The sequence below is a fragment of the Micromys minutus genome (assembly GCF_963924665.1).
Source record: "Micromys minutus genome assembly, chromosome: 31".
Lineage (NCBI taxonomy): Eukaryota > Metazoa > Chordata > Mammalia > Rodentia > Muridae > Micromys > Micromys minutus.
The window spans coordinates 3,925,754-3,946,804 of NC_137966.1; the positions used below are offsets into that span (position 1 = coordinate 3,925,754).

The 21,051-nt window shown below is 36.8% G+C and overlaps 1 protein-coding gene across 1 annotated transcript in view; it reads left to right on the forward strand.

Annotated features, from left to right (window-relative positions):
* GABRA1 (gamma-aminobutyric acid type A receptor subunit alpha1) overlaps nucleotides 1-21,051 on the forward strand; it is a gene marked incomplete at both ends in the record, with an annotated part of 49,173 nt that overhangs the window by 12,388 nt on the left and 15,734 nt on the right. The window contains 3 exons of the mRNA XM_080942332.1: nucleotides 5,293-5,360; nucleotides 12,798-13,018; nucleotides 13,662-13,744. Coding sequence (XP_080798458.1) covers nucleotides 5,293-5,360; nucleotides 12,798-13,018; nucleotides 13,662-13,744 — 372 coding nt within the window. The remainder of the gene's footprint in view (nucleotides 1-5,292; nucleotides 5,361-12,797; nucleotides 13,019-13,661; nucleotides 13,745-21,051) is intronic.

A 21,051-nucleotide genomic window follows, 5' to 3' on the forward strand; every position in this document is an offset into this window, starting at 1 on the left:
CTGTTCACACAGCATTCGTTATTTTTTGTAGGTTCAAGTAACACAATGTTACTTCTGTGCCCAAAGGTTTTCTGTGGCATTAGTACAACGGTTGGCTGCTTTCTGCCATCCACTTACTTCAAGGCCTTATCTCCTGCTGGTATCATCAGCATCTTTAGGCTTTAGGCATGTTGATCCTTTTCTTCTGCCCCCTATATCGTCATCTATCTACCCACCTATCTAGTACCTATCTATCAAGTACTGCTTAAATAGATGTTCACTTCTAAAGCTAAGAGATGCAATATGGAACAGAAACATTGGTGGGTTTTCCTCAGAGACTTCTCTCTGTTACATAGAATTGTGTCTATTCAGAACACTCTACATGACAATCAAGTTCAACTCATACATGTAACAAATGTAAGTCGCTTTAATTTTCAGTTCGGTTCTCATTCATTCCATCTTCAACTGAAACAAAAGATAGATTTACACAGATACAAGGAGGGCTACCTAAAGTCACACAGCTCTCCTAGTAAGAAATCAGAGTTGAAATCGGACCCCTGTGCCCACGGTTGAATGCATGTCATCCTAACTCTACTTTTCTGCCTTTCTCCCTTCTGCCTCTGGCACTGATTACCCCTTTGAAATACCGAGTGAAAACCTTTATTGTTTCAATGCTTTCAGTAGTGTCTTGCCATGAGTGGAAATTCCAGGTCAAAAGAGATTTGTTCACCAGCAGTGAGGTAGAGCAACTATTATATATGTTTAGACAAAGCACTGAAAGGAAAGCTTGTGTAAGGACTGACTTTTTAAACGTCCATTTATCATTTTGATTTATCATTATGTTCTTCAAATAGGTTATAATATTCGTCATGGTGACTCCATTCTTTACAAAGTCACCATACATTCTTTTCATTGAAAATATGAACATATGCATACATTTATACTTTAGAAAATCTTAGAATTCTTATTACATTAACAGTGGCAAGGCCTTCATGAGGAAAATGCTGTTGGTGAAATTCTTGGAATATTTATATCTTTGAACAGTTCCTCCACTCAAGTTATCTTAATTGATTTTATATTTTTCAGCCAAGTGTTTAGTTACATAAGGGGTTCAGTCATATTGGGTTTTGGCTTGGTTATATGTACTTTTACCTATCTTATTTAAGGCTCCTGGCTGCTGATATGTGCTAAGAAGAACACACTGAAACATAAAATATGTTGGTTTCTTTTTATGTCCTCCTAGAAAGATGTTGATATCATCCAAGTATGCCCAAGGACATGTTAGTGAGGTATTAAATCAGATAATTCTGGTATTAGAGCATATGATTTAATTTTAATCTACCTTAATTTAGATAGGTAAGTAGGTAGATAGATAAATTATAGATAGATAGATGATAGATAGATAGATAGATAGATAGATAGATAGATAGATAGATAGATAGAAGATCAATATTATAATTGTGATTCTCATTGAGGAAAAGGACCTGGGATGAATATATTTTTTAAGTACATGTGCAAATTAAGTTTCCTTAGCAATGCTTTCAGGATCTCAAATAGAGCACTTAGAGACTTGGTAATACTTACCCTTAGTGCTGAGCCTAAAGAGATATTAATTTCAAGTCACCACTTCTTAGCCTACACATGCCACTGAGTTTTGCTGAGATTCATTTGTAGAGATTCTCTTGCCTGAGACTTACTGATTGGGATCATAGAAAAGTGACTCACAGAGTATTCAGGGAATTTCTGTTGTGCAACTTGGGAAAGATCCATTTTGAGTAAAGAGCTTGCCCTTCCTCTGATTTTAGGCTGAGATGAAAGAAGCATGTTATAAGGATAGTCACAGATGAATTAAAAATAATTTAAATATTGTCATCTGATATCTTCTTGAGATTTTTAAACTTGTTAATTTTAGCCCGAAACATTATCTACTATGTTGGCTTCAAACTCAACCTAAAACTTACGTATGGTTTTGAAAGAGGATTCAAAGAAAAAGAACTTTGGGAAACAAAGGGGTTAGCAGGGCTGATTAATTTATTTAAAACGTAGTGTTTTAAGGATATTAAGACAGGAAAAGGTAGAGAAAGTGTTCACTTTCCTGTTTAATTGCTCTATGCCTCTCAAGAACTGAGTGGCAGGCTGAGTTCCGCTTGACAGTTCATCTTCCCTCTCTTATTATATCATTCACCCCTTCCTTCTAATTTCTATGATCTACAGGTATGTAGCTTCTGTTTTCCTCCCTCCTTCTATATCCCACTGTTTCTTTCTATCTTCTTTTCCCTTCTCTTCCTCTTCTCTTTGTCTTTCTTCTTGTCTCTCCCTTCCCATCTCATTTTGTTCTTTTTCTTTTTTGCTTCTCTTTCCCCATTCTCTTCTCCTACCTTCTTTATTCCTACCCCTCAATCTATCTGCCCCCCCCCTCTCTCTCCCTCCCTCCCTCCCTCCCTCCCTCCCCCATCCCTCTCTCTCTTTCTCTCTCCTATTTGGAGGATAAAAAGTAAAATGCCAAATACTAGTAGTAGTGAACTTTGTAAAGATAAACTATTGATTGCAGAATTTTGGAAACAATAGTAAGAAAGTAATTACAGATTCTTAGGATACGGGGATGCGAGGTCACATTTCTTGTTTTATAACATAATAAAAATGAGCCAATCTCAGAGGCAAGTAGCTGTTAAAAGAGTAACAGTAAGTATCCTAAGGTTAGGAACTGATATGGTAAATAGATTTCAGGCCAAGGCTGAAGAAAAGATGACAAAATGTGGTTTTAAAATGTAATTTTCGTCATTCATATAAGTTAATTTACATTTTTTGCCTATTCTCTATATGGGTATAATTATGCATGGCAACCGATGAACCTAAATCTAGCCACGTGTCATGTTTTATTTGTTTGGCACAATGGTCTTTATGAATAAGGTTTTAGACCTTCAAAACTGTCGATTATGCGGCTGGTCACTTGCTAACCATCAATCTGAAAATAATGGAGGGCCAAAGGTACCCTGTAAATTCTATAAATTCTCATTTCTTTCTTCCAGACCAGTTCACTGTTCGTGGTGATCCAAATATGTTTATAGTAAAAAAAAAAAAGAGTCTGCCAGTCAAATTTTCTTAAATTAACTACCTCTAGAAATTTCTGTAGTAGACACTACGTTGTCTTCACACACATGAAACAGATACTAGTGACAAAGACTTGTAAGAGAGTCGCCTTGGGTTGGCAAATATATGCCAAAGTACAGATAGATGAGTCAGCATTCCTTAAATGAGCATGCGTCTCAAGAACGAAAAGTCAAATGTAATAGGAGGCTCAATGTTGATTCCACGTGTCTCTAGGTTAAGTAAGAGAATTGATATAGATCATATATTTAATAGTTGCCATAAAAATTATACTTAATCCTTGGAAAAACTATGAGCTTTACTCAATTAATTGAAAACAAATGTACAACAGGAATATCAGATCATGTGTAAATATATATCAGAAAATGAATTTAGTTACAGATTCTTCCCATTGACTAGCTTCAGTGGAACTTAACAGCACAAACGTGAATTATAAAAAAAAAATTAAAACAAGCTTCATTTTAATAAGAGGCATAAATGGTAAGAAATGATTTAGAGTGTAAATTTTCCTAAAGCTCTAATATCTGTTATCTTTCTTTCTGTACCTTTCATGATAATATATGACTATTTTATTGTATCAAATAGAGTACAAGTCATAAATACACAAGATAAGAATTAAAAGAGAGACTACATGGTATGATATGCTGTTGCTTTTCTAAATATGTGCTATTGATTTTCCCTTTCTCATTGTTTGTTGAAAATTGGCCACGGCATTGTAATAAAATGTGACTAAATAAAGTAATCTTAATATGAACAGAACCCACATTCATGAAAACGTTGTGATAAAAATACACTATACAACTAAGTTTTGGTCATCATATAAAATAATGAGGAGTTTTAAATTAGAAAAAAAATCACAGTTAAAAATATATGAAGAGAAATCTCTTTAATAGATGCACAGAGATCTTTGAGGGTAGAGGCTAGAGGATGTAGAGACAAGAGGAGAATGGTGGGTACCAGAACTGAGATGTGTTGCTAGCCACCTGTGCCTTTTCCGCTATAGCATGGTGAAGCTGAGATTGGAAGTACGGTCTAAACGCACAGCTCTATGTTTTCTTGTTACAAGCTATGAAAAAAACTAAAGCTGTAAACCAGAGATTATGCTTGCATGAGGAAACTTATTGGTTTGTTTCAGTATCACAGAGCTGTTTTGCTTAGACGAGGAAAGTTGAAATGGTTAACCTCAAGCAAGATTTCCTCCTCAGATTGTTTTTGTTGAATGAGATGAATTAGCTTGCAATATAATTATCCTGAAGTCTTGAGTGTCCACGAATGAACTGTTGAAGGAGCTAGGGTTGCTCTTGAACATCAAAAGACAGGGTGATGTTTTCAGCGTCCTGTGATAGAGATAGAAATGGAAGCACACGTGACAGGAGCTGCTAAGAGACCAGACTGCCATTTCCCTGAGAGAGGATTAAAATTACATAACCCTCTTTTCCATGCTCCTCAACAAATCATTTCCTTTTGGCCATTCGAGTTTTTCTGTTCGTGGTAGTGACTGTGTTCCTTTGAAAATATCTGTATTGAGTTGTCATGAAACTGCAAGAAATATGTTTTATGGCTTCATATATAGGCTGTCAGAGGCCACTATACTAAAATTTGCATTCAACGTGAAAGAGCATACTAAATTAACATTTCCATGCCACAGACATACCTCATCCTCAAAACTAAAAATGCTCCCATATTTGTCATGTTTGTCCTAGGGAGTAATTTGGGTAATTCAGTTATGATCTAGTGACAGAAAGCAATCATTTGTACAGATGCTTGAGACCTTAAAGAGTCCACAAAGTCGGCTATGCCTTCCTCTAGACCTCCCAAGTAGACAACACACATGCAAGGTCTGTCTGTGTAAAAATATTTAACTTCAGGTATATTACTATGGTAACACATTTCTTATGATAATGTAAAGTGGCTCAGTATCACTTAGGCAAGTTCATCTGTTCTTTAAAAATCCATTAAGAAGCAGCTGAGATCTCCTGAAAGTCAGCCCCCCAAGGCGGCATATTTAGGATCTTTTCTCCATCGAAAATATTAACTGTGAAATTCCACATGCAAGCAGTCAATTATCGGACCGACACAGTAGACCAGCTTCAGAAATGGCTAATCAAAGCCAATACATTTTCCGTTTGGGTGTGAGTCTGCGATAGTGAGCTCTAGCAGCAGCTGTTGATAGATACTCACTGGCACCATTTCCTGCTTCATCAGAGCGTGTAACTGAAGTGAAGACCGATATCTTCGTCACCAGCTTTGGACCGGTGTCAGACCACGATATGGTAAGTGGCTCTATGCATTTAATTTCTTGGGTTTTGTTTAGATATTTGAATTAAGATATAATTATAATGATATCATTTCCCCTTCTCTTTCTTCCTTCCATTCCCTCTGAAGTACTCTCTACTTCCTTGTTTCTACTTGAAATCAAGGTCTCCTTTTCTTCGATATTGTTATGTGTGTCTAAGGATTTCAATACAGTGCTTAGCAGCGCATTTATTGGTGTTTGTGTGTATGTGAGACTGAGACTTTAGAGATAACCCCTTGCTCTTGGATAACAAATTAGGGCTTCATCCCTAGGGTGAACTAATTCCTTCTCTTTCAGCACTGCTTACTTGCCTGTAGTTCTTTCTCAATGGTTAAGGCCTTGTGAGAATTATGCTCTTCCGTATTAGCATGACCACTTGTACTTCTTCAGGTCTTGTTAAGTGACACTTGCCTCTCATTTCTAGTATTACTATTTCTAGTATTTTTAAAATGCATGTTTTAAAAAAAATATTTGAGAAACAACTTGAAATGCCTTTGTTGGTCATAACTTTGTGTGTTTGTATATAGTACAAGTACATATGTATATATTGATAATATATTCCTATCACATAATACACATACACAGGGAGAAAGAGACAGAGAGAGATACAGAGAAAGAGAAAGAGACAGAGAGACACAGACAGAGAGAGACAGATACACACAGAGAGAGACAGAGATACAGTGAGACAGAGAGAGACAGAGAGCAGAGAGAGACAGAGATAGAGAAAGACAGAGACAGAGAGAGACAAAGCAGACAGACAGAGAGATACAGAGATAGAGAGAGAGGGAATTCGTGTTTATCAACCAACCATTGCAATGTTCTGCTTTTCACCACTAAAAGGACCAATCTGCTTGATTTCTGTTCAGAGGACTCACCAAGCCCCGTGCCTTACACTTTAGTGGTGAGGCCAGGTTGATTCTCGGATGTCAGGCTTTCTGATAGTGAACACTGCTGTTACAGAGCAAGCAGACATTTGTACTGTGTCCTGTCTGAGTGTTTTTTCACCACGTATGAAAAATGGATATCAAAATTAAGTGAATACCTTGATTGGAAAGAAAAATGTAATTGAGAGAGAGAAATACAGGAGAGAGAAATGTGCTTTGTTACAAAATGCTCATCAAATTATTTCTAAGAGTGGAACTGTGGGTGTCCATCCTTCCTTCTCTCTCTCTCTTTCCCTCCCTCCCTCCCTTTCTTTATCATTTTATTGGATATTTTCTGTATTTACATTTCAAATGTTATCCCCTTTCCCTCTCACTCCTATCACCTCTTGCCCTTCCATTGCTTCCTCCTGTGAATGTTTTGTTCTCCCTTCTAAGAAGGATTGAGGCATTCACATTTTGACCCCCCCCCTTTTTTTGTTTTGAGATTCATAAGGTCTGTGATTGTTTCTTGGGCATTTTTGGGCTAGTATCCAATTATCAGTGAGTTCTTTTGTGACTGGGTTACCTCACTCAGGATGATAGCTTCAAGTTCCATCCATTTTGCCTAAGAATTTCATGAAGTCATTGTTTTTAATAGCTGAGTAGTACTCCATTGTGTAAATGTACCACACTTTCTGTATCCATTCCTCTGCTGAAGGACATCTGGGTTCTTTCCAGCTTCTGCTTATTACAAATAAGACTTCTATGAACATAGTGGAGCATGGAGCATATGTCCTTGTTATATGTTGGACAATCTTTTGGGTATATGCCCAAGAGGTATTTATTTTTGTATGTAAAAAAATTGTAATAAAGCATTAAAACATACCAATATGAATACTTTAAATATGTATTATTATTTTCTAATACCTCTTTATTTGTACTTAATGCAGACCTGTTTTAATTTTCTTTTTAGTAGCTCAGAGATAAATCACATAAAAGGTGCAGATTTGTTTTTTTTTTTTTTTGTTTGTTTGTTTAGTTTAAAAAGAAACTCAAATTATTCTGCCTGCATCCCATATGGTGCATATTCAGTCTCGTCACTCTCCCCTACTTGGTCACAGGCTTAACTACTTGCATGTTGTCATTGTGAAAACCCTTATCACTATAGGCCAATACAGATTGTGAGTTATCACACAGGCTCTAGGAGTAAGCCTGGCTGAGTTAAAGTCTCACCTCCTCTAGCAGCCGACGCTCGAAAGCCAATATAACAAAATAAATCACATCCATATGAAACACAATGTTAACTATTCTGGGATAAAATTAAAAAGCAAAGACCCAATGTCCCTCAGATATCTGTGTTATTATAGGTACCCATGCATGTAAGAGTATATATGATTTAAATTACATACACACATGCACATACATACTTTAAACACACATACACACTCACAGACACATACACACAAACACACACACACGAATATACATTTTATACACACACACTCACACACACACAAACATGCACACACACAAATACATACTTTACACATGCACCCACACTCAGACACATACACAGGCAAACATGCACACACACATACATACACGTACACACACATACACACTCAATTGTATTTTTTCATTTCCACACTCATCTAAGCCCTATATTTCCACAGGGAACCAAGTTAGGAAAGGCTTAATAAAGCCATTTATCACTGACACAAGATCAAACTAACTCCCCCAATTTGTATTTCAATAGAATTTCTTGAGAAAATTCAAGACAGCTTTGGCTACATGTACTGTACTGCTTGATGATTCTTTTATTACAAATTAATGTCTTTTTTTTTAAGTGATGTGAAAAATTGAAAGGACAAACTTGTCTCACTGATGTCATAGCATGAGTTCATTGCCTTGTTTAAATGTTATAATGAATTACCAGTTACTTCATGATATAGCTAGAAGTCTACGTGCCTACAAAAATGAACCTTGTGTCTCAGAGAAAGCTAAACTGTCCTTGAGTTCTCAATATTTTGACAAGAAAGACAAATGAGTATAGGGCGTGGGATTAGAATAACATATTGTTTATTCTTATATATACTTTTAAACATTTTACATGACAAATCTGCCTCTGTCTGTTCTATCAGACAGATTGTCTATTATGAAATGTAGTTTAAGAACAATGCCCACATGCAGCTATATCTGAAAAACAAATAAATTACCTTCAAATATTTAATTGGCTTTAATTACATTGTATCTTAAAAATACATTTGTATTTTAAGAATCTCATTCATGTATTCAATGCATTTTGATCAATTACACTCCCGCTTCTCTTTCCCCTTAAACTACTACCAAATTCATACAACAGCGTCTCAACTTCAGCTTCATAATCTCTCATTTCTGAACCCTGAGTCCAACTTGTACTGCCAATATGTTTGTAGGGCCATCCACCAGAGCATAGGCAGCCAGGCAGGAGTCAGATTTCGAATGAAAACTGTTTTTCCCAGGCCCCAGGGATACCAGTTGCCAATAGCTCTTCAGATATAGGGCTAGGACTTTATGCACCCCACCCCTATGCTGGAGTTTGATTGACTTGATTTTGCTTTAGAGTCATTGGTTCAATTTAACTGAGGTTCAAAGGACCTATGAGGCTGTGCTTTTGGCTTAGAATAAAGGTACATAACAGGATATTTTCAGCTATTGTTATTCTTAAAGCGGTTGAACGAAACAGCATGCATTTCACATTGTCTTCTCACGGCCTGTAATTTCTGAAACAGCATTTGACCTGTTTTGTGTTATGACAATTCAGGCTTTGCAAGTGATTTGCAACGTGGGTCCTGAAACTTGTACCTGATCTCTTGCTACAGAAGATGAATTATTTAAATAATATTATTTGGAAATTAGGTATACAAGAGTTTTAGATGACAGAGTGATAAGATTCTCTCTCTCTCTCTCTCTCTCTCTCTCTCTTTCTTTCATTTCTAAAAGGTTAGTATTTCAAAACAGGAAAGTTTTTGCCTATTTCTAAAGTAGAAACTAATAAAATACCTAATTAATAATAAACCATATATGCATTCATCATCACTGAGTGTTTATGAGGTTTTTAACTTTGTAAAAAAATCTTACTTTATCTTATCCTTATTTCAAACCTTTCAGTTCAGTAGTATTCTCTGCATGCTTTCAGGAAAGGAAAGTGACCCACTAGCGAACAGTCACACCTGAATCCTGAGCAGCCCATCCCTGAAGACTGCTCAGCTCCCAAGACAGCCAGCTTCATTTAGAATAAAAAAAAAAAAAAAATGAGGTCAACTCCCTAAGCTTATTTTAAAAACCATTAATTGGCCATCAAACAGCATATTCCCAAGGCACTGGGCTCTGACAGAAATATCCAGGCTGCACAAGCACACAGCCTTGCTTTCTCTTTCCATAGTATTTAAAATGCATTAAGTCAAGGCACACACAGATGGCTAAGAAAAAAATTGGTATGAGCTAGAAGACTCAATACAATATTTATTTAGGTACAAAGTGAAAGTGAATGTTTTGTCCCAGATCTGAGAATAAGGCTCCTATTCTCTGGGGACCTACTCTATTAAGCAGAGAAATTTGGGGATTATATTTTTCTTGTTGAGGTGGGAGCTCTAACCCTGAAATTTGAATAAATACTTCAACAAACCTTTGCATTTTATTTTCCTTCAGGGGCTCATATTTTGTATTCTGTTTTTCTTCTGGCTTTACTGGGGCTTCATTCTCACTGTCCTGAAGTTTCCATTTTATAACTTTTCCAAAGACACTTTTCCCAAATACTACTTGATCCCAAGCTATAAAGAACCCTAGTTTAAAATTCTGTTAATAAAATTAAAAAATAATAATAGGTATTGACTCTACTCCCACAGTTACTAACACTATGGGTCTTCACCATGCCTTGTGGAAAAGGGAAACATAGCTCGTGTTGTTCCAGATGCCCAGTCTGAGCAAACACATTGTAGTAATAGAGGCTAAAACATGTTGTATAAGGAGACCATGGACACTCCCTAATTTTGCTATATGGACAGGTTTAGAAACAGGAGGAGAGAGTATTTTTGTTTGTGGTTAGGAAGGATATGATCACAACCAACTTTTTATTAGGTTTGATTTCTACTCAGACAAAATGGGGGATATACTTTACCCTTAATAATCTCTCTCTCTCTCTCTCTCTCTCTCTCTCTCTCTCTCTCTCTCTCTCATTCTCTCTCTCTCTCTCTCTCTCTCTCTCTCTCTCTCTCTCTCTCTCTCATTCTCTCTCTCTCTCTCTGTCTCTCTCTGTGTATGATATTTGGTGAATTGTCAGAAACCAAACGGGGATGTCACTGTCACACATTAGCACAGATAAAGTCTAGTGGAAATATAAAAAGCTCAGGAGAAATTTTAACATAATTTTCAGAGTCACTACCTTTGGACATATCTTGTTGATAATTTTGACTAAATATATTGTAAGTTTAATTTGCATTTAGCACTCACTGTGCTTCTGCAACCAAACCAAATCAAAACAAAACAGAGATAATCCTCCTTATAGCTAGCAAATGAATCAAATGTTTTTAATTTTCGGGAACCTGGCTTACTTGAGCATGTTTGATATGTTGGTTTGCCTGTGAACATTCTCTGTAGTATAGACCAATCTAAACTCATCCAGTTGTATGTAGAATAGCTGGATGTGGCTAGACTTAGTAAACTAGAACTTTCATAAGGAATCATATTCCTGTCCCTGCCTGTCTGTTATCCAGACACAGCACATACATACAAACAAACTGTATATATTTTGAATGACAAGCAACTGTTCTCATGTACTACTGACTCATCATCCAGTTTAATCCTCCTTCATGTGTTCTTCTGATAACACTCAAGGTTTAATGATTTCTCCCTCTGCTGAATTTAATGGATGCTTAACAAATGTTTGCTGCAAATGAATTCCTATCATGTATCATAATGACTTTCACCTGACACTTCCTGATGCAGAAAAACCTAAGCAGCTAGTATGGTGATTTGTTCAGCCCTCGTCAACAGAATAGCATCATGTTGCTTATTTCCTTGTTTATAGGTCACTCACCTATTAACCACACAATAAATTAGAAGACATTCACTAACAATGTAATTTCATAGATCAGTAATGGTTGGTCAATATCACACCTAAGCCAGAAGAGCAAGTATATATTCAGACTTTACCAAATATTGTTTAAATCCTAGGAAAGAGACAGGTATTTAAGCCATGCACAAAAGGCTTAAAGACCGACATTATTTATTCTGTGTGTCCTAAGGATGACATATATAGGATTTAAAAGCCGCTGCTTTTAGACACACCAGGCTTCAGAAGATTAGGAAAACATGGCATGATGCTTTTCAGCTAGCCCCCTTCTGGTTTTGAGTATGTAAAGATTAATGGAGAATGTGGCAATCTTTATTTCGAACCATTGAGTTCTAAATTTAGTGCCAATGTAGCGAGAACTGCACAAGGAAGATGAATACTATCTTTTTCAATTTCAGGATCTGGTAAGTCACATCGCTTGTTTTCAGATGAGCAGATGTTTGACTCTGGGTAATGCCATAAGGAAAGCTCTGCTTATTCAAATAAATAGATTCCCTGTTGTGAATGAGGATGAGGTTCACACATTTCTCATGTGATACACACACTCATGCAATCACTAACACACACACCTCCATATTTTGCATTCTTCTTTCTCTCCCTACTCTTTGGGGGAGAAAAAAGAAAAACATTTCCAAATTAACAGTGGAAATTGATGAACTTACTCCACATTTCCATAGTCTTATTCACTATGTAGGAAAATTGGAAAGCTACATACTTTATCTGGGTAAAAACAAGAAACAAAAAGACATTACTTTAGCAAAGAATTTTCACATCTATAACAGCACCATTTTGGCTTATGTTTGAATACGAAGTTTTCAAGGGACACAGAGGGCCTGGTAAATATTATGCCTTATTCTTATGGCTGAATTTCCTTAATTTAAATAAACCGCACTTATATAAAACCTGCAAGTGTGAGCTTTTTAAAACTGTAGTTTATTCTTTCTATATTATTATTGGTGTGCAAAGGGTTTTTTTCTGAGAATAATTTTCTTTCTATAAATTGCTTCCTATATATAAAACAAATTTTTATCCCCCATCTCTCCCCACCTCCCTCTCTCACTCTCTCATCTATCTATCTATCTATCTATCTATCTATCTATCTATCTATCTATCTATCTATCTATCTATCATCTATCTATCTATCATCTATCTATCTATCTATCTATCTATCATCTATCTATCTATCTATCTATCATCTATCTATCTATCTATCTATCTATCTATCTATCTGTGTGCATTTGTGAATGTATGTGTGCATGAATGTATATACATGAATAAAATTATTACAAAAGCTATTAATTATTTCTCAACACTAAGATATAAGTGCCACCAAAAGTTTGCTTCCAAAAACATTACCTAAGCTACCCTGAGATTACAATATCTTATTTGTAAGATATTTGTAAAATTGTAACCTCGACTCTTTTCCAAAATCATGCAGGAATATACAATAGATGTGTTTTTCCGTCAAAGCTGGAAGGATGAAAGATTAAAATTCAAAGGACCCATGACAGTGCTCCGACTAAACAACCTCATGGCCAGCAAAATCTGGACTCCAGATACATTTTTTCACAATGGGAAGAAGTCTGTGGCCCACAACATGACCATGCCTAATAAACTCCTACGTATCACAGAGGATGGTACATTGCTGTACACCATGAGGTAAGGACAGCGGTGATTCCTGCAGGGAACTGTCCATATATTTTGTTCTGCCGTATGATGGGAATTATCATGGCAATGTGCCATAATCAGGATTTTGGTTTCCTACTTTTAAGTGTTAAATTTATTCTGCTAAGCATTCATAATGCTCTAAAATATCAGGCATGCATTCAATGTTAAATAAAGTGCAAATGAAGATTAGATTAAGTAACATAACATCACGGAGACTGTAATTCTAACCTGTTTTAATTCAGTATGAGGACCTTCATGAAGTCCATGTTATGAATTGCATATCTCCCTGTAGTCCAATAAGGTATAGGAAATTATTTATTTGATTATATTTAGTTTAATTAATCAAAACAGTTTCATTAGCTAGGTGGTTAAGTGGGTGCTCTCTGTTATAAGAAACACTAGCAATTCTTTCTCCATCTTCAAAATCCAGTATTATCCATTTTTACCAAGAAAACACAAAATTATAGAAACAAGTCGTGGAAGCTCTTTCTAGTTCATTTGGTTATTGGAAATATGGCAGAGATATGCATATTCATCTCTTCTGGTTGCTGAAGTTAATACAATCCTACTTTAAATTGTTAGTATTTAATCTAGAGAGCTTTTGTTTATATTCTATGTTCCCTTAATTAATAAGGCTGACCGTGAGAGCTGAATGCCCAATGCACTTAGAAGACTTCCCAATGGATGCCCACGCCTGCCCACTAAAGTTTGGAAGCTGTAAGTAAATTTACTTCAAATTTTAATTACTTTTATGACAGATCTATGAACTCAAGCAAAAGATTTTCAACTAGTTATGGTCCATCGGAGAGTCACAGACCCACAGACAGCAATGTTTTACAAGAGCTGCCTACAAGCAGCAGCCCTTAGATGTTTTTCTTACATTTTCACCTTTTAAAGCACATTTTCTATTTATGTATGTACATGTCTGTGGGCCTATATAGGCTGGCTAATTTTCTGTAAACTTATACAAGCTAGACTCATTTGAAAGGAGGGACCTTCAGTTGAAAAAAAATGATTCCACATCATCTGCTGACACATCCCGTCACATCAATAGTAACTGTCACGAGGATACTATGTGAATGTACAGCATGCATGTGTGAATGCCTGTGGAAGCCGGGAGAGGGCACCCAATCTATAGAAGCTGGAGTGAGAAGTGGTCGTTAATTAACTGATTTGTGTACAGGGACCCAACTCAGGACCCCGAGAAGAGCAGTGCCTGCTCTTGACCACAGAATCATGTCTCCAGCTCCCATGTTACTATTTACTAAAATGGAAACCACGTGTTAAACCATGTAGTAAGAAAATAATAGCTGGTTGTATTGTGGAAAAGGGAAATGATTCTTAGATCTCACAGATACATTTTCATCCCCATAAAGGGGAATTATAGTAGTATTAATTTTATTTTGTTCTGATATGGTTTTTACGAACATATTCACAGGTGGCCAAAGACAGTGAATAGATGCTTTTTTTAAAAAAAAATTACTTTATAAAAAAAACAAAGATAAATGTACAAATTTTCAGCATTTTCATAAAAGTATATGAATACATTTTTAAGGTTGTAATTAAGTATTTGTCGGTATGTAAACATGCACATATGTACATATGTAACAATAATATAGGAAAAGAGGCTATTAATTTGAGGGTATGGGAGAGAAACTAGGAGGGGCTGTAGGGAGGAAAGGGGGATGTGATACAGTTCTATTTTAATTAAAATATATTCTTTTTTTGTTGAACTTTACACAGTCTGTGAGTTGTTTCTGGGGTGTTCAGAGCTTTCTGGGGTTAGCATCCCATTATCAGTGACTGCATATCATGTCTGTTCTTTTGTGACTGGTTTGCCTTACTCAGGATGATATTCTCTAGATGGATGTTTTTTTCTTATTGGAGGTAGAATGTTAAAAGGATATCTAGAAAATAGCTTGTTGTCGTCATCATCTCCAATATTTTCCAGGTCAGTAGAACTGTCCCATGGTTTCATGAATTTATTTTGCTTTTGATCCCATTTGGTTGCATCATAGACCTATCTCTATTGTATTATTAGCTTTCTGGGTGTGTACTGTTTGATATCACCAAGGAGTACCTTCATGGAGACAAAAGAACATTGAGCTGTATAGCTGCCCTTCCTGAGCTTTTCTTTCCCTTCTATTTCTGACTATCATGCATATATAAAGTGAGGATCATGTATTTCTGGCTTCCTGCAGAGGGGTTTCAGACAAGGACTGAGTCAACCCTGGTTTACCTAACTGGCTTACTGTTCCCACTAGACAAGCAGACTGAGCAACTATTTTGGTAAAATATGATTCATAGAGGAAAAATAGTGATCGTGTAGGATGACAGCAAGCAAAGAAAATAGCGAAGGGCCTTCATGTGCCTAGCAGCTCTAGTCATGGGAGTCATTGTTCTCTATTTATAGATCACATTCTATCCTGAAGATTCTGGATTAACAACCTCTGAATCTGTCAGCTAAGCAGGACTTTAAAGAGGAATACCTTCAGGATTAGGTACATAATCTCCCACTGAAGGCAGACAAGTCCTCTACTACATATGTGCCAGGGGCCATGGATTAGTTCATGTATGTTCTTTGGTTGGTGGCTTAGTGCCTGGGAACTCCTAAGGGTCCAGGTTAGTTGATATTGTTCTTCTTTCTATGGGGTTGCCATCCCCTTCAGCTCCTTCAATTCTTTCTTTAACTCTTCCATATGGGTCCCTGACCTCAGTCCAATAAACATTGCTGTGAGTATCTGCACCTGTTTCAGTCAGCTGCTGGCAGAGTTTCTCAGAGGACAGGCATGTTAGGTTCTTATCTGCCAGCATACTATGGTATGGCATTGGTATCAGGGTGTGGTGCCTGACCATGGGCTAAATCCCGAGTATTTGGATGGCCTTTCTTTTAATCTCTGCTCCACTTTTGTACCTATATTTCTTCTGGTCAGGAAAAATTTTGAGTCAAAATGTTTAAAGGTACATTGGTGGTCTCATCCTTTCACTGTGGGCCCTGTCTATCTACAAGAGGTAGTCTCTTTCAGTCTATCTACCTACTGTTGGGCATTTCAGCTAATATCATCTCCATTGAGTCCTGGGAGCCTCTCACATTCCAGTTTTTTTTTTTTTTTTTTTTTTTTTTTTTTTTTTTTTTTTTTTTTTTGACTTTCTAGAGGTTTCCCCTCCCTCGCCTCACCCCTAGCAACTGCAAATTTCCATTCATTCTTCTGGCCCTCTGGGATTCTCTCCTGTCTTCCCCATACCTGATCAAGCCCCCTTTCTCCCCTCTTCTCTCCCACCCAGGTTCCTTCCTCTCTTCGACTCCCATAGTTATTGTGTTCCTGCTTCTAAGTGGGATTGAAGCATCCTAACTTGGGCCTTCTTTTTTGTTAAACTTCTTATGGTTTCTGAGTTATACCGTGGGTATTCTGTATCTTTTGGTTAATATCCACTGATTAGTGAATGCATGTCCTTTTAGGTCTTTGTCACCTCACTCTGGATATTTGTTTGCCTTCAGTGGGTGAAGATGTACCTAAGCCTGCAAAGAGGTCGGCCTTTTCCCACTCTTTTCTCATTTCAATGTACTGTTTACATCATGGGCTCTTTAGTTTTCTCCTTAGTAGTGGTTATATTCCTAAGAGTGATGCTATTATTTGTAACTTGAATATTAAATATGGCATCAAATATATCAGACCTTATAAGTTCTCCCATTCTGCAAAGTAACCTTAGATGAGAGAAGACTACCTACTATATTTTTCTTGAGCCAATATTAATTCATTACCAATATCATAATATTGTCATAATAATATTCCTAGATAAAAGTCTTTTATTCCCCAGCCTTAATTAGGCTTCAAGTTAATTAAGTTCTTACTTAATGAATTACAGGTTTTTGTTTGTTTCTGTTTTGTTTTTGTCTTGAGATTTGCTTCATCAGAGTGGACAGCTAAAGGAAAGGAACCATTCATTTTCATATCTGATGTATAGAGGTCATTATTGGTTGATGTAGTGCCTAGTGCTGTATCCTTTTTTCCTTTATTTTTTATTGGATATTTTATTTTCTTATATTTCAAATGTTATCTACTTTACTGGTTTCTCCTCCAGAAACCCCTTATCCCATACAGCTTCTATGAGGGTGTTCCCTCGCCACCTTCCCACCCTGGCATTCCCGTACACTGGGGCATCGAGCCTTCCCAGGTCCAGGGCCTCCCCTCCCATTGATGTCTGACAAGGCCATCCTCTGCTACATATGCAGCTTGAGCCATGGGCCTCTGCATGTGTATTCTTTGATTAGTGATTTAGTCCCTGGGAGCTCTGCAGGGATCTGTGTTGGTTGATATTGTTGTTCTTCCTTTGGAGTTGCAAACCCCTTCAGCTCCTTTCTCCATTTGGGAACCCTGTTCTCAGTCCAGTGTTTGGCTGTGAGCATTGTGTTTGTCAGGCTCTGGCAGAGCCTCTCAGGAGACAGCTATATCAGGCAACTTTCAGCAAAGGAATGTCTTTACAAGAAGTTCCTCATCACTAAACTACGTCTTTAGCACTTGTACCTGTTTTCAGGAAGATGAGAAATAGTAATGAAAAAAGAAACCAGTGGCTGTTTCACAAAGATCAAAGTTTTTGCTAAAATCCTAATAATCATCTACCTATATCTACCTATATCGAAGATGAACTGTGTCCTAATAATCATCTACCTATATCTACCTATATCAAAGATGAACTGTGTCCTAATAATCATCTACCTATACCTATATCAAAGATGAACTGTGTCCTACTCTGCTTATGCTGTTAGAGGAGATTGGATAGAAAATATTTTCCTATGGAAACATTTCAATTGAAGGATTTGGGCAGCATTTTAAAAGGAAGGAAGTAGATAGTGAAGAGAAAACAAATAGTATGCCATACGAAAAGAATGGAGTTAAAGGAAATTGGGTGTTTCACTTCTGATCTTTTTGCTGTGCATTTCTCTCCTATTTGTTAGTTTTGAGAGTAGCTTCCTGTCCTAACTATCACATAGACAGCACCACTTAGGTTCTTTCCAGATGATTCTAATTTCTACACAAGATTATCAATCTTCTTAATTTTCTTTTTAACTTATTTTATAATATTTGTTTTATTTGTGTCCCTGTATTTGTTATATTTGTGATATGAATACTTTTTTTTGTCTGCAGACTACTACTTTTTATAAGAGCAGGGTATATTTTATATAGCATTTTCTAGTGCAGAGGGTAACACAATCCAATTAATTAGTTGTTTTGGAATAATGAAAATTGTACTTTAAGAGCCCTTTTCTTTTCCACATTCAAACTTCTGAAGAGATGGAAGAAGTGTGAGGAATTGTGGTTGTTAGGCAGGTAAAGGCAGACACAAGGTAAGGCAAGGCCTGTGATTGGACAGTGAAAAGTTAAAGTGGGAACAGAGTGTTTGAAAGGCTGGAGAGATGGGAGGAGAAGCCAAGGGAGAAGAAGTCAAGATCGAGGAGGAAGAAGATGATATCCCCTCCCCCTGCCTGTGTGGCTTTAAATAGCCCCAAGTAGCTGTGAATATCTTATAAGATGGATTATTACAGAGCAATATGTCTTATCTAGGTGGGCAGTTTGTATCAATGCCAGTTGGATCTGAGTTTATGGTGTGGACATTTTGTGGAGTGAGAATTTACTGTTATAAATCTGATTGATAAATTACAAGCCTCCTGAGTTTTGATTTTACCGGGTTGATGGGAACGTGAGCAAGGTCTGCAGTGGAGAGCTACAAGATAGATGGGGTTTTTCTTGGAGAAGAGATCACTGCAGGGCCCAGGGCGTAGTGAGCGGCATACTGGGATTGAAATTGGGAATTTAGCAAGTCAGATGGAAATGCTTTGAAAGCTCTGGGCCAGAAAGTTTGCAGAATCCAGCTAGCTGAAATTAACATACCCCACAAATGCCATGTGGCTCTACAATGCCTGTGATAATGACAGGATATTTTGGTATGCAGGATAACTCATATGTTCTAACATGGGCTCCATGGGAATTCTGGGTTGATTTCTTGTCATGACAGGTTAGAGAGGCCTAAGAATAGACCCATACAATGTTTTAGTTTACTTCATTTGTTTTGGTTTTTTTTTTTTTTTTGATTTCCAAATAGGTGTGATTTTGAGTTTTGTGGTTATATTATTTCTCTGGGAGAGAATGCAAAATACCAGCTTTTCTGCTTGCCAACTAAATACCCAGCAAATGCCATATAGTTCTATGATGCCGACTATAGTAAAGGTTGTTCTCTTTTTTACATATTTACTGCAACAAGGAATGAAAGGAAGACATTAATACTGGGGTGCTGTAGCTGATAAGAAGCACAGCAGCTTCATTTGACGGCTTCTTTATTGATGTTAAATCCAGGGTTGACTGTTTCATAACCTCAACTACTGCTTTTTATTTTTAACCATTTTTCCCCCTAGGTAATGCAATTTTTTAAAAACTAGGTCCTCAAGTATTTGACTAAGCAATTGAAGATATTTGTCAGTTTCTTCTTTTTAAGAATTATTAGGGGACTGGAGAGATGGCACTGACTGCTCTTCCAGAGATCCTGAGTTCACATTCCAGCAATCATATGGTGGCTCATAACCATCTGTAATAAAATCTGATGCCTTCTTCTGGTGTGTCTGAAGACAGCTACAGTGTACTTAAATATAATAAATAAATAAATCTTTTTTAAAAAGAATTATCAATTCAAACAAACTCCTGAGGTATATTCTCTCTTCTCTCCCATGAAACACCAGCTGGCATTACAGGAATACATTCCTCATTTAGGGAGATTTTTAGCAGAAGCCATGAGTTGAGTGATATGAAGCTTCACTGTACTGTAGAAGAGGCCTGTCTATCTCCATACACCATAGGACATGTGGAGAATGAAGCAGAAAGAACGAAGCATGAAACAACAAAGATAATACCACGTTTCCTGCTCCAACTATATTACCATTCCAGAGACAACTCAGGTTATAAAATGATAACATCTAGGCACTGTTTCCAACAAGTGTACAATAAAGTAGCAGGAGATTTATTTTGTTCTAAAATGACCTGATGCCTGGAATTTGCTTCTCTGACATTTACAGAACCAGAATAAACCCCTGGCTTATGTACATTTTTTTCTAGAAAATACATGTTTCAAAGAAGATACACTAGAGTGATCAGCATTGTACACTGCTTTCTCCCTTAGTTCTGTGCCGAGTGTGTTCTCTATAAAATGTGATGCAGGCACATGGTCACTGAGGCTGTTTCAGGAGGCACATTCAGTCCATTCACACTCTCACAAACACAGTGTCTACTTCAGCAAGGAAACACGGATTTGCTGTGACCAGAAAAATATATGCTGTTGAAATACAAATCCATGGGCTGTAAGTAATATCATACATCTCCAACTCCAGTACACTGTCCTTTTCTAAGAGACTTTCAATTGTCACATTTAATACATTCATCATTGATAAAACTGTATCGCTCTCTCTGTACATTGTGAAATGATTTGCTCTTTTAATCCCCCAAAAATAGCCAAAGGAAGAGAAGAAAATGTTTGAAAGTCCACAGTAGTGGATCTACATTACCCGTTCACCACTTAAATGTATCTCAGAATACACTAAATTATCTTCTCTCATTTGTCCATACAAGTTTCTTCAAGAGATAGCTGATATGAGACTTATCAATTAGGATGGGGCAGGTAGTGTGTCTACATATTATGGTGAGCAAGATCTCTATTTTTCTACTTCACACAGTTTGGGGTAAAGTGACCTTCCAAGTTTTGATTCAAAGGCAGTGTTTGTTTATGTGAGGAGCATCATCTTCATGTAAAAGGCAACCACAATTTAAAATCGCATAATATTTTAGCTTGGTCAAATACATTTTTTGTATACTATTCTTAAGTCTTGGTTTGAGCATTATATTGAACAGACTACTGTTAAGAATTCAAAAATCTGCAAACTTTTATCTTTTGTTTAGAGAGGGGGGCTCTAAAACATAATTGATATTATAGTTCATAACTGTTGGTCTAAGGATGACTACAGGCCAGGTTAGGTTATA